This window comes from Microchirus variegatus (genome assembly GCF_963457635.1).
Source record: "Microchirus variegatus genome assembly, chromosome: 1".
Classification (NCBI taxonomy): domain Eukaryota; kingdom Metazoa; phylum Chordata; class Actinopteri; order Pleuronectiformes; family Soleidae; genus Microchirus; species Microchirus variegatus.
Window position 1 is genome coordinate 37,781,506 of NC_139802.1, and position 14,664 is coordinate 37,796,169.

The 14,664-nt window shown below is 42.0% G+C and overlaps 1 protein-coding gene across 2 annotated transcripts in view; it reads right to left on the reverse strand.

Moving 5' to 3' along the window:
* col5a1 (procollagen, type V, alpha 1) overlaps positions 1-14,664 on the reverse strand; it is a 53,289-nt gene that overhangs the window by 20,472 nt on the left and 18,153 nt on the right. For both annotated transcript variants that reach the window (XM_083890626.1, XM_083890625.1), the window contains exons 11-34: positions 14,530-14,622; positions 14,130-14,186; positions 13,958-14,011; positions 13,728-13,781; positions 13,526-13,579; positions 13,358-13,411; positions 13,222-13,275; positions 12,812-12,856; positions 12,131-12,184; positions 11,712-11,756; positions 10,423-10,476; positions 10,290-10,334; positions 8,932-8,985; positions 8,028-8,072; positions 7,689-7,742; positions 6,824-6,868; positions 6,404-6,457; positions 4,200-4,307; positions 2,665-2,718; positions 1,936-1,989; positions 1,112-1,156; positions 899-952; positions 220-264; positions 70-123 (exon numbers count right to left, since the gene is read on the reverse strand). In XM_083890626.1, coding sequence (XP_083746752.1) covers positions 70-123; positions 220-264; positions 899-952; positions 1,112-1,156; positions 1,936-1,989; positions 2,665-2,718; positions 4,200-4,307; positions 6,404-6,457; positions 6,824-6,868; positions 7,689-7,742; positions 8,028-8,072; positions 8,932-8,985; positions 10,290-10,334; positions 10,423-10,476; positions 11,712-11,756; positions 12,131-12,184; positions 12,812-12,856; positions 13,222-13,275; positions 13,358-13,411; positions 13,526-13,579; positions 13,728-13,781; positions 13,958-14,011; positions 14,130-14,186; positions 14,530-14,622 — 1,329 coding nt within the window. The remainder of the gene's footprint in view (positions 1-69; positions 124-219; positions 265-898; positions 953-1,111; positions 1,157-1,935; positions 1,990-2,664; positions 2,719-4,199; positions 4,308-6,403; positions 6,458-6,823; positions 6,869-7,688; positions 7,743-8,027; positions 8,073-8,931; positions 8,986-10,289; positions 10,335-10,422; positions 10,477-11,711; positions 11,757-12,130; positions 12,185-12,811; positions 12,857-13,221; positions 13,276-13,357; positions 13,412-13,525; positions 13,580-13,727; positions 13,782-13,957; positions 14,012-14,129; positions 14,187-14,529; positions 14,623-14,664) is intronic.

Sequence of the window (14,664 nt, forward strand, 5' to 3'; positions counted from 1 at the left end):
GCACATTTCCATGGTTAAACTGGATGGGATGCAGTACAAGTGTCGTGTATGTAGTGAGTTTAGACTTACGGGAGGACCCTTTGGTCCGGGGAAACCTGTTGGTCCCTGAGGTCCTGGCAAACCCTAGAGACGATTAGAGTCAATGATTAGACACAACGCTTATAGACACTGTCACATGTTAGCAGGCTAAAATGGCCATAGATGATCGATAATACGTACCCTCTCACCGGGAGGTCCTGGTGGGCCATCATTTCCTGAGTTACCCTACAGGTAGAAAAAGAGGATATAAAATGGTACACAATATATCTATAAAGCAAGTTGTGTCTGTGATGGGCATATCTCGCTGACCGTTAGTCAGATCGCCCTAAGACTTTGGATATGGGTTGAGCATGGCCCAATGGGAGAAATTGTAATTTTCCCTGATATATCACGCTACACCAGGCAGGCAGCGGCTCATCAGCAGCAGCTGCGCTGTCTGGAGCAGGGAGGTGGGAGTGAAAAGGCTGACCTCGCGGTGGGTGAGACATTTTTCACACGGTTCACCACAGAACATGGTGTTATATACTGACACAATGAGGTGTCCATTCACCGATACGCGAGCGCATACTTATTTTGCATTAGCATGCTATGCTACTACTTTGCGGCTAACTTGGCGAACCTGTTTCCAAAGGGGCTATGATTAGCATTAGCGTAGGGCTAACATAATACAAACACTGTGCAACTTCATTACGACGCAAATGTTGTCATTTTTTCGATTAGCATCGCTAGCTGTTGTGACTGTCAGCCAACTGAAACATCTTCTTCAGCTCCCACTATTAGAATACATTTTCCTACGGGCACTGCACTAGTATAGAAAAAAAATAAATATAAATAACTGTCAGTGAAATATTTCACTTACCTTTGGTCCAGCTTTGCCTGTTGGTCCTTTTGGCCCTCTCTCTCCTCGAGGACCCTTGGACGAAAAGAAAAAGGTGATTAAAATCACATAAAGTGAGAATTCAATTAAATTTGTGACCTAAAAAGAATTCCCAGGTTGAACCCTCCCCACTTTCAATCAGGTGCCAAGTTTTGCCATCTGTATATGAGCACGAGTCTGCTGAGTAAGACTAACCGTTGGTCCTCTCTGTCCGCGTGGGCCAGGCTTTCCTGCTGTTCCCTGTGGACACACAGAACACACACAGTGATCAAAGGAGTACCGCTCCCATCCTTACGAGGCTGCATCCTCGATCAGAGTTTAATATCACGTTAACAGACGGCAACATTTGAAGGACGATTCCTCCCGAATTGGGCCTTTTATCATCGATTACAAATTGCCTTTTCCAAAATGATCACTTCATCATCACTTAAGCTGCATCCATTACTCACTCTAAATGAGACAGTTTTAACAAACAATACGGCACAATATAATGATGCAATTACAGAACCTGCATACAACATTAATGAGAAACCACTATTAAATCTCTAGTGTGGCTTTTAGGTTTCTAAACAAGTACCGTGAAACCCTTTTAATAGCACTGTTTTCCTTTCTGTCTGGCAGCTTGGTTTCATAAGCTTCACAAATGTTTTTTGTGAAGATTAAACGCTTTGCGCGCCCCGTGCTGCATTCGCGGTGACAAACCATTATTCTTACAGGCAAGCTAATGGCCCATCCCTTAAACGGAGAAAATGAAACATTGCTCAATGACCACAAAGTGATAAACAATGCTTTTGGTGGTATGAAATGAGTTGTGTAAGTGGCAATGAAGAGTGAATGCAATCGTCTTTCAGTTCTTGGTGGTGGTGGGGAAAAAAAAAAATCTTTATTTTAGAGCCATGCAACTTCCTCCAGGTTGATAAATCTAAATCTGGGACAGGAGAATGTCTCCACTGCTATGCCAGTATCGATCCAACCCTTTGTAGGAATGAGAAGAATAATAAGAAGTCAATCTGACATACCCGAGTTCCTTTCTCTCCATTGGCGCCAGGGAAACCTTGGAAACCCTGAGATCCCTGTGTGCAGGACCAAAAAAAAAAAGGCAATTAATCATCTGGGAGTAAAAAAAATCCTTTTAATATTAAATTGCTTGTTTATTTACAGAGATATCCAGGGCTTATTATATGCAACAGAAGACCGGGGTGCACTCTAAATACAAGCTTTATTGTTGTTGTATCAGGAGCTGAGTGCTGACACCAGAAAGCATATTTAATTCCCTTCCCTTTGATCAGGGAGCTTAAAGCCATGTCCAGTAATCAGACTGTGGCTTAGCCTCAGAGTCGAATGGATGAACTGTTCAAAAAAATTAAACCAAAGCAGCCCTTACATGTTTTGTACGCACATTGATTTGATTTGATGCTCTTCTGATTTGATATTTAATTGCAATTCTTCTGGTAGATTTTTAAGGTTCAGTTATAATTCTAATAAATTGTTACTGGCATCATCCTTGTTCCATGTTTTTCATTGTTCGTTTTATATTTTTGCAAAATGTGCTGTTGCTCATTTATGCCAGGACATCCTTGGAAAAATAAATGAATCTCAATGGATATTTCCTGGATAAATAAAAGTGAAAAGCAAAAATGTTACTGAGCAATACCACATTGATTTTAACAATCAAATTTGACCAAATAATTTTATTTTTTTTACTCCACTGAAATTGGTTCATTCTTTTTAGTTATGTTACCACTTACCTTTGGTCCTTGTCTTCCTGGGTATCCTGGCAATCCAGGAACTCCAAGTTTACCCTGTAAATGAGAAACGTGTTTAGAGGATTTAAAGAGGCAGATATTGATAACTACACTATCATACACTTCGTAGTCAATGTCACATTTGATTCAGCAGGACTTAAACATCCCGACTCTTCTAATGTAACTCGAGCTCCACCAGTCCTGGTTCCTACAGTTCCCATAATGCAATGTTCAACAGCTTGATAAAGAGCATTTATTCAAACTATGCAAAGGAACATCCCTGTGAATTCAGCTGTATGCTTTTTTTACGAATACATCTAAATATGAAACTATATTTGTTTATGTGACTTTGTACACGAACAATCAAGTAATTTGTTTTGAAAGTTTGTTGCGTGATAAGCGATCATTTATTAAGTCGAGCTTCAACTTCGGTATATTATTCAATAGAGCGTTACCGTAAGAAATACCATCAAAATATTAACCACTCTATATGCTAATGCGAGAACAATTGGAAGATGTGAATTGCGTTCCAACATGTGTGTATTACATATTTTTAATGGACATTAGAACACTGAACGACCAAAAACAGAGCAGTAGTCAAGAAAAGAGTGAAAGATGGTTAGTTTGACTGATTTGTCAAAGCATTAAAACCAGCCGCAGTCAACTATCAATCCCAGGTCAGATGAGCTGCTTGTATATTCCGAACTGCAGCCACTGTGTGATTTGTGCATCACATTTCTATTTGAAAAGTATGCATTGTTGATAATGAACATAAAGGGCAATCGAATTATCAGTGGGAGGTGTGCAATGTTGTTTGGAATGACGATGTTGTCTACTTAAAACAACACAAGTCCTGCTTTATACTCCACGAGTAGTGAATGCAAATGTTCCCTTCAGTCTTATCACAGCAGTAAAAGCTGCATCAATATAAAGACGAGGAGCAGCATTTCGCAAGAACCTGCTCAGAGTGCGGATGCTGGTTGTTGCAGTTTGTAAATATATATATAATGGCTCAGCTTTTATATCGTGTGCGATCCACACACAAACTGTGTACATCTGTGCTGTTGATGTACAGCAGCGACAATGCAAATAAAATGTACATTTCAGCTTCACGATGAGGAGCGATGACACACTTAGTGCACATCATGGCTCGCGAGTCGCTACATCCCACTCGCGTTATTTTGCAAATGATATCCAACATCTGTTTGAGTTGATAGCTTTTAGTGAGAGGCCGCATTACATAGAACAATGAGTGATTGTTTTTTCTTCCTAACAAGAAAAATGCGTTCAATATTGTCTGCGACACTTTTCAATAATGAGAGCTGAATGCATTTTATTCTCCCAGTTGGTTTAAGAGCAGCAGCAGCAGCAGCAGCGGTGGAAAAATTGGTTTTTCGGTATCGGTAAAACAATTTTCATTGTTAAGCCCCGCTGAGATCATCGTCCTACATCAAACTATGCCCGATCATACAACACGACACAAAGCTCAGTTAACAGAAACACAGAGAATAGTGAGGAACAAAAAAAGAAGAGCTTACCTTCTCACCGGATGTGCCGAGAGGACCGGCATCTCCCGGGAGACCCGAGCGACCCTTTGGTCCCTCTGGACCGTCCTCTCCTCTGGGTCCTGCTGGTCCGAGCTCTCCCTGGAAAACACAAGAAGCACATAGCAACAAATATTAACTGACTTATATTAGAACCATTGTTATGATTAGGTCTGACCACACACTTGTCACTGAATCTCACATAGTAATCCTGAAAGGTCCAGTGTTGTGACATTTAGAAGGGTTTATTGGCAGAATTGAACGTCCTACCCATGAGTATGTTTATATACATATATATATATATATGTGTGTATAATCTCTTTTAAAAGGAATTTTATGTTCTTTAGGCAAGGTCCTTGTTTTACCGAGGCTGCCATCTTGCCCTACCATGTGACTACAGAAGCCCCAGTTTCATTTTGAAACCTAAATTACACATTCCTCCATTTACATGAGCCTGGAGCATACACAAATAAGTGTTTACATCCTTTTTGGCATGCGAAGGCTATCGGTGTTCTCAGTTTATTGCAATCTGCACTCTAACCAGTAGATGTCACTAATTCTTAGACACTGGGCCTTTTTAAAGGAGACTTTGTTTCCCTTTGCATTTAGGGTCACAACAAATGGTTGAGATTTTATTTTGCCTCTTACAAAAAAAAAATGTCTGTTCATTCTGGGTGACTCACATCGCCCTTTCAAAACAGAGTGTGAAGTTGTTTAAAGAGTCAAGTCAGGCTATGTTCTCTCCCTTTGCCGCCTGCCTCTCAGAGCAGTTAGCCGTCCTATTATGTCTTCTCTCCGCAAAGCGCGCTGTTCTTCAAGCAGGACACATACTAAATGATGGAGTACAAACTTGCTCTGACAACCAGTCGCCGCGGTGGAGACCCAGTGGCGTGCGTGGAAGGTATTTAGTTAAAGGGAGCGCAAAGTGCATGTGCGCACATAAAACAGCATCAAGCAAAACAGGACTCTACTCGCACTTGCAAGCTCATCAAAGCCGACACTTTAAATTGAGCACACGCACACACGGAGCATTTTAGTCATTTAGATTCTAGTCCATGCGTGTCTCCTCCAGAGCAGAGGGCCTCCTCAAATCTTTGCTTTCATCTGAATGCGCTACATCTCCAGAGGAACCAGGCTGGAGCTCCGTGTCCCTCTCTTGGGTTTAAAGGGGGTTTAAAGTGCCATTGATTTCCCTTTCCTTTCTCCACTCGGCTGTAGACGGCCTCCTCGGGGATTGTTGGTTTGATGTTTGAAGTAGGGCCTGGTGAAAGTTATGCTCCTCACTGTAAAACGGCGGGATGCCTTGACAGAGTAAATCCCTAATGCAGTTTTGAAAACGGGAGCGGTTGATAGGTGAACCTGTCAAACTTGGGTCTTAAAGCTGCCGAGGTTACTGAGCTGACTGGAAAGGGGCATCGGGGGGATTTAGAAAGCAATCGAAAAAACCGCTCGTGTAAACACATTAACGCCGGCACACAGTAACAGCTGGTAATCAGAACAACACCTTATGTTTGCTCAGTACCCACAATTCCACTGGAGTCAGAGAGACATTGGCCCATAGGGGGCAAACGAGTAAATGTCAAACACAAGCAAGGGAAAACAAATCGGAATGCAGACGCTGGTCATCTGGGTCAGGACTCACAGATGGGTTGCCAAATAAATGTGCAAATGTTTTTCTCAGCCATTTACTTAAATATACAGGAAATAATTTGTGCCGCTAAAGGTCTCAATTAAAACAATAACCTTGGTAGATGCAGCATGGCATCATGAGAACTGTTGTCTTTTTTTTTTTGTTCCCTTGTATATTTGGACATCACGGGGTCACGCATAGTGACAAATCCACAATAAAGTGAAAATACAGCACACTGTTGTTCAGAATAATTATTTCCTGACTCGCAGTTTCATAAAGGGTTTTCCCTGCAAGTTATAGCAACATATATATTTTTGTGTGTTAAATGTAAATGCATGCATTATAGGAAATGAAATGAAAGGTTTACTTTGCTGTAAAATAATTAGAAACATTTTATTACGCACAAATTTGCTCTCATCCTGATTTAAATTGGGATTTGCGACGGTGTGTCACCCTTTTTTTTTTTTTTTTTTTTTTAAATTGGCTCCTCGTATAAACACAGGTTTAATTCACTGAAGATAATTCCTGGAGACGTGATTGACACGTACAGCAAACAAAGACGACTTACCCTGTCACCCTTGATACCCATGTCTCCCTTGAAGCCGGTGAAGCCGTCTTCTCCCTTGCAAAAAAATAAAAATAAAAAATAAAATAAGGTGAGGATGTAATGAAGGAGAGATAATTGAATCATACAGATGTAGAAACCATTTGTCTTTGTACTCATTCACACAGATATGGAGTCGAGGTTGGTAAGATCCTCCTGTTGCCATAGAAACTTGATTGCATTTTTGGTCTGTACCAGGACTTGTAAAGGATTTCACTGAGATTATCATTAGCATGAAGCCTTTCATGAAAGTCTTCCCAACACCACTGCTCTCGACATCATCAGTAAATGTCGAATCCAGTAGAATTTTTAATGATTAAAAAAAAAAAAAAAAAGGTTGTCTGGCTTTCACACAGTCTGAGTCAACAATAAAAGCATTCTTACCTTTTCACCCTTGTTCCCCTTAAGACCGCGCACACCATCGGCTCCCTGTGATGCAAGAGCAAACAGACATTACATGCCGATAGAGTGCACATCATACAAAGGAGGGGGTTGGAATATACAGTAATATGTCCCACTGTGACAGCAGGATATTCACCACCACTGTGACAGCTACAGTTTTCTCTGTGATAAGGCGTACAACAAGGTCACAGAACTTATCTGACGCAACCGATCTGTCACTATTTCGCACCCTGCGATGGATGCATTTGCAAAAAAAAAATGTGTTTCGTCTGCATCCTTCCCTTAGCGGAGTGGACACTTCTCACTATGTGCCTTGTAACACAAGGCGCTATATTAGCTAAGAAGGCTTTGCATGAGCGCCCTCCTCCCCCCCAGTGGAAGCTTTAATGACTGGATCAGTCACACCCTTTTACCAGACATTAGTGCATTTGATGGGATTTCATTTGTCACAGTTTCATCAGCTTCTAATGAAAGCAGACACAGAAAAAAAAAAAAAGAGAGAGAGAGAAGGGATCTGCCGTTTGAGCCGTCACCATGCAGGCCCAGTTTTACTAGAGCCAAATGATGCAATATGTGGGGAAAAGTTGACTTTCCTGAGCTCATCTTTGATTCGATGGCCACTTGGGAGTTTTTAAGGGGGCAATGTATCCAGTTAATACAGTTCCTCTTTGACTGGACTGTAATTAATAGCTTTATTTTGATTGTATTTTTGGCTGAGCAGACCTTGAAAATAATAATTCAACTTTTTTTTCTTAACTTAATGAGACGAGGGAAGCTATTAGACTACATGGAGAAGCACAAGAACATTATTATACTGGGGAATGTCAACGGATGACGTTTAACTCACCTTCACGCCACGGGTTCCTGGATAACCAAGGGGTCCTTGAGGGCCAGCGGGACCCTGGGGCAAAGAGGATTCGATCAGAGCTTCAAACATCAACAGCTAGAGTCATTTCTACACTACATGAAGGGCAATATATGCTGATAATGTGCAATAACAAACTATGTCATCTATACTGCACTAAAAGGACAATGTGTAATTCTCACTGGCATGACATTGTTACACACGTGTCACTGTGTATACATCACTTTATGTTATGTGTTGCTTGTGTTGCATCAATGAAGAAAAACTTCAGGTAATAACGACTACAGATATAATGGATACGGTGGCAGAGCTAAAACTTACCAAGTGTCCTTTCTCTCCATTAGGCCCCTCTTTTCCAGGGTGACCCTGTGAATGATTAAGAGAAATATTATCGCATCTCATCTCAGGATAATTACCGCCATAAATACTACAACAGCCGCCTATAACCGAAACGATTGGAGGACATATTAAACTGGAAAATTGGAATGAAAACCTTTTATAGTTTTATCCTCGGTGCACATTATGGAGGCGCTGCCGGCTATTACTGGGCACTGAGAGCCATGACTGAACCTTCGGTGCGTGCAAGGTATTGTACAAATCTCAAAGACGGCAAAACACACACACTCATGCAATACACACGTGGATGTCCACAGGAAGAAAAAAAAAATGGGGTTGAAAGGAAATTGATTTCATCCTCATGAGACAAAGGAGCTCAGCAAAACTCTGATGGGTTTTTAGTGATGTGAAAGAGGAAGGAGAAGGAAACGGACAATAGAGAGGACAGAGAGGAAGATAGTATTGAGGGCGAGAGAAAAGACTGCAGCTGATTGAAGGTGCATTCTCCAACACTCTTTCACTGAATCTCTCATTTCAAAAACCATCTCCTCAAGTCTTTCCCCCCCATCCCAAAGTACGGTAATTCATATCTCACAGCCTTTCATAGAGGCTACCTTGTGCCTGCCAGGACACAGCTGTGTCTCCTGCGCCGTGTGTGTGTGCATGTGCAAATTATACACTGTTACACATCTGCGGCGACGCTTTGTGCGTGACACTTGTCGATCTCAGTATGCCAAGAACGTGTTAAGGGGTTCTCGAGCATTAAAACTGGATGCACTGCATGTGGATATGTTTTGCTGATGACAAAGATTTTTAAAAGTAAGACAGATAGAGAGAGAGAGGGGGGGGAGAAAAGGAGAAGCTGTTTCACTCGGGTCTATCAACTCACTGGTGGACCGTCGGCTCCTGGCATTCCTGGCAAGCCTGGCTTTCCAGTGGGTCCCTGGATGGACGACAAGACGTCAAGATGTCAGGGCAAATAAGACATCACGTATGGATAAGTAAAGGAAATCGAAGGGTATGTGTCAAAGAAATAGAGTCTGTCAAAACAACAGTGTATGGTCAGGCTGGTGCCTCTGTGGGGAGGCACAGAGTATGCACTGTTGGTGCTTAGCAGGTATAGGTAGGTTTTTTGTCAAATGCCAAAAAAAAAACATCTACTGATAAACAAACTGTTTAACAGTGGAAGATAAAGCTAGAGAAATGTGTTGGATTCAATCACCGGGAAATGAAAATATGATCCATTAGAGTGGTGAGTAAAAATGTCGATCAATTTAACGGCAGGGTGTAAAATTTCTTCTCATTGCTTACTTATTTATTCTTTAACTTTAGCACCGGTTTCACACAACTATTTCAGGAATATCATTTCCTTTTGTAATCAGGGAAAACAATACAACATTCCAGCTGTTCAGTGGTAAACTGAGTGGCTGCCGCATATGCTGGGAAGATGTGATTTAGTTAGAGAACTCGATTAAAATCTGTCGGTGGGGGTTTTTTTTAGGTCTGGGCTCACATTATTGTGTAACTGATTGGCACCTGAAGAGCTGCCGAAGTACACGCTAATTGATTGGACCGTGATTGCGAGGTCCCGGTCTTCCCCCGCAGAGTGCCTCGGGATAATGTATATTGTGATTTAGTCTTGCACAAATAAAAGTGAGGAGAATTCTATTCGAACTGACAGAAACTTTGTTTTCAGCTCGTGTGAACGAGCGAACAAACGGGGTGGTTGTGACTCTGGGTGTTAGGGTGGGTCGTCTTCTAACCAGGATGTCAAAGGTCGGTCACCTGGCTTGAGTGGACATGGTGTCCCTGCAATGCACTTCATCCTAAATTGGGCGTGGTGGCTGTGTTAGCAGCGTGTGACTGGATATTTAATCAAGTTATCAGTATTTTTGTTTCCTTAGACCATAGACTCTATAGTCTAAGGTTTTGAAACCTCAAGATTTGCAATTTGACTGGGCCATGTCAGTGTTTGAAACCTGGGTTTCACACTAGTGTCGATTCATGTGCTGTGCTTTATTATCCATGTTCCTATTAATGGGAACATCATTTACAAAACTGACTCCTTCAAGATCTGACATAATGAGACGTAGGCTAATTTTCCCAAAGACTTCAATTCAAACTGTTATTTCACTACAGTACCTGGTGTCCGTCCCTAGGCCTCACCTTTCAAACCAGACACCGCGTGCATTTTATTTAAATACAGTTTACTGTAGAGACGTGACACAGTCATCAGTGGTATCTCACCTTCTCTCCCGGACCGCCGATGGCTCCCTGTGGCCCTGGAAGTCCCTACGGAGGAGGCACAAAATGCTAAGAACATTTCGTTTTAATGGAGGAGAAGAATATCAAATGTCAAGACGACCTGTTTAACACTGACCTGCGCGCCTGGATTGCCTTGCTGTCCAGGAGGTCCTGGTTCTCCTTGAGGACCCTGAAGAAGACATACAGCTCATTTTTAGAAAAATCTGATTATAACTGCAAAAACAGATGACTTGATTTACATGAGTAAAATGTCCCATGTGACAGAGAAGAGTTACTGTTACTCCATATGGTCCATAAAAATTTAAAATGTTGCGGGAGACGGATAGAAATTTAAAGCTGCCCAACAGCGAATCGCTAGGATTATTAGCTTCTGATAGCTAAATAGACCATAACATTTGAACAAATAGCCCAATATCTTGCTCTGGCTCGAGGCAAAAGACATACACATACATAGTACACGTTCGCTCACCTTCCCTAATGAAACAAACCGCTGAGGCACAAAACACTAAACAGCTTCCCTCTGAGAAAAAACTGGCTATCAATTACGCTGCACCAGAGAGCAGACAAGCTGCCTTTTTTTTCAGGTATTTTCTCATTATGGGCAGACGCTACCCCGAAATTGACCTGCTAAAATACAACTATCAGTGGCGGACTGCTCAAATGGATCTAAATACAGCCAGTCCATCCTTTTGTATCTGCTAAGTGTCCTCTGATTGTAAAGCTGTGTGAGTGTTTGCGAGTTCAGAGAAGAGACAGCGAGAGGACTCGAGAGGCAGTATTGTGGATTTGGAGGGTGAAATAAACACTAATGGATGATGCTGGTGCATTTTCTGGATTCCCTGTTGGCTGTTTATTGTGTTTTCTTTCCATTTGGGACTTAAATGCTCTCTGATACTTTCATATTTGTCGCTTAAAACTGTAAACGTTTCATGGAAACATTAACGAATGACCGCTTCAAGCCGCTGTCAAATGAGTACACGATTAATCCTAGCCCCACACGACCCTCTCTGTGCTTCTCAGTGTTCAGATGTGGTTATTTGTATTATGTCAAGACAGACAAATGCACCACTGTGCTATTGCTCTAGTAAAGCAAGGCGGCTGTAAGCAGGTTGGGGTTTGACTGATAACAAAGAAAGATCCAAGAAAAGTTCTAGTGTTGTATTGTAGTGATCAAAAACCCAGTCGTTCAGCAGTTTGACGTGGCAAGAATTGTTTAAAACTGCTGAATGTTACACTATCCATCCGCTGCTGTATACATACGAACACTCCCTCGTTTTCAGATGAAGGACGCAGCATACAAACGATGCAATATTATCTGTATGCCGTGTCCTTCATCAGACCAAACTGAGCAGAATCAACAGCAATCGAGGTTACACACATACAGCTTTAATCAATTTTACTCACAATGTTTCCTTTAGGTCCGGAGTGCCCATCCATACCAGTAACACCCTGCAGAAAACGAGATGAACACAGTATTTAACAGTCACACTTAATGGATCTCTATATACCTGCTATCGCACACTTCAAATCAAGCCGTTTTTAATTAAATTGAAACAATCCAAACAGCAGTGGGTTCAAGCATCGCTCCACTTCACATTTCTCTGATATACTGAATTTTAAAATCAGTGATGTGCTCTACTGTGATGTATGCTGTTTGATATGTGTTGGGTAATGTATCCGCCTGCAGATGCGCTGTCTGCAGTGTCTTTCTCCCCTCGTTGCCTACGAGATGATAAAAAATGGATTCTGCTCTCCGTCTAAACAGTAAATCTGAGGTAGCATCGCTGAATATGAAAAGGTGAGAGGAGGAGACGGGCACTCACAGGGGGGCCAGGAGGTCCCTGAGGTCCCTTTGGTCCCAGCAAACCACGGGGTCCCTAGGAAAAGAAAAAAAAAAAGGAAAAGGGTAATGACACTGAGAATGATATCACGTCTGTGAAAGGATGAATTATTAAACACGCTCGGCGAAATCAAGTTTCAAATTTATACTTCAGGAAGCGACGCAGCTTCCCAACACGTCCTTGAGGATTGTGCAGAGTCATATTTTTCAGGGGGAAAAGTTAAAAGAATCTGTCTTTTTCTCTTCACTATACATTCATGGCCCACAGCTATGCCTATCAAACAATGATTTGAAATTCTGTGCTTTGCCTCACAGCTACAGTTACCCAAGAAGACAAATTGCGCCAGCAGTGTGAATTCAAACCAACACAGCACACCCTAGTGGACAGAATAAATCATAACACGAGACATAAAGGGCTCTCTGATGGCCTGTCCCTCCCCTCCATGGGGTAAATGTCTGCCTGAGAGAGTGGGAACCTTTTTTAACAAGCTTGATGTGAGCTGCTTGCATTTCCTGCCTTCTATGATTATTTTCTGCAGATGACAGCTGGACCTGATGAGCATGTACTTCCCAACAATAGAATGAGCGAAGCACGCAGACATTCTCAGATCTATCATGCAGCCTCTCGGAACGAGACAGAATGGTAATGCGTGTGATCACTCACTGATTCACCAGGAAGCCCCCTGGGTCCGATCTCTCCATCATCTCCCTGGGAAAGAGAGAGAGCAGGTCAGAACATGGAACAGACAGCGAATGATAACAGAGAAGTGTGAGTTACAGGGAGGGGGGGGGGGGGGAGAAGATAATGGCACAGAAAAAGCAGAAGAAGAGGAGATTAGGTTTCATTAAGTAATGAGGATGGAGAGGGGAAATTAGAAGCAGACAAAAGTGGAATGGGATAAAAATTGATATTGAGGAGGATACTGAGAGAGAAAGGGGAGACGGGTAGAGGTAGAAGTCAAATTGAGACTCTGAAAAACAGGTTTTGGTTAGAGGAAGAAGTTCACCTCTTCAGTATAACCAAAGGGAAAGAAAAGAACAGTGTGATGTTGTATTTTTTTATTTTTCCCTTACCCTCTCTCCGTCCTCTCCAGGAGAGCCAGGAGGTCCAGATGGGCCAGATTCACCCTACAGAATAAAAGACACATTATAGACACAACTATGGCACACGTTAAAACAAACATACTTGCCACCACCAGAAACTGCTTACTCTGTGTCCCTTTTCACCAGGAAGTCCAGCCAGACCGTCAAATCCTCTGTCTCCCTGAAGAGCAAGACAAAAAAAACATGTTTAATGAAATCTGGGGAATTGGAGAAGTAGGAATTTGAAAATGGCAAAACAGTAGTGATGATCATGATGGTGGTGAATATGACGCACCTTGGTTCCCGTCTGTCCTGGCATGCCTCTGGCACCATCAGCTCCAGGGCGGCCCTATTTATGCAAATAAAAAAGGAAAATCATTACAAAATATATAGACTATTTACATTACAAATGACTTTAAAAGTTAGAAACCCAACATTATCTACAGTATGAGTGTCAGACAGTATATGTTACACCCTTTGCTGTTAGCAACTCTTACCCTTCTGCCAGGCTTTCCGCCCGGTCCAGGGGATCCCAGTGGTCCACGTGGTCCCTGACAGGAAAAACATTTTATAACTTTTATAATTTTCTTCTGCATTTACCCTCTCTGCAACCATCCTGAAAATACACAACTAATAGTCACATAATATTTTTATAATTATAATATTATTGTGATAATTATTCTATACTACACTAGATCAATAGTGTATCAATTTAAATGTCTTATACCTGGGGTCCTGAGTCTCCAGACTCTCCCTTCAGTCCTGATACACCGGGTGGGCCCTAAAAAATGAAAGAAAAAAGGGATGTTATTCTGTACAATGGATGACATCAACTCTTTACGAAACGATATATTGACATGCAAGTATATGTTTGCCTTGAGGTGATTTGAAATACATACCAGAGGACCAGGTCTGCCGGTCAGACCCATTGGGCCTGTAGGACCGCGCATAGCCAGCTGAAGACGGGAAGGAAAAGATGATGAGAAAGATGGTACCATGGTAAACTCGGCAGTATTAGAAATTCTGTTCTGCTCGATGCTGCAGGGACGGTACAAAAGTATCTTGGTGCATTTACCGCTGAGTGTAGGCAACATGTGTTTCATACGATAATAACTACAAGTGTGTTCTGTTTATGACTAGAAATCACTGCAAAAGTGCTACAAATACAAATATACACGTGTGAAACGGCCTAAAACAATGGAAAAGTAGAAGCAAAAAATATGGCAATAACAAAATCAAATCATCTAAGGAATAGACTCATAAATAGTCTCATGCATGCATTTATGTCGGAGCGGTTACCCTAGCCTGTTGCATGATTGCTTGCATTTGGGACTCCTGTGCTGATACACCAGGTCCCTTCTGTCCAGAGTCACCTCCAGCGCTGAATCTGAACTAGGGAGGGAATCACAGGTTTGGTATAAGACTTCATTTAAG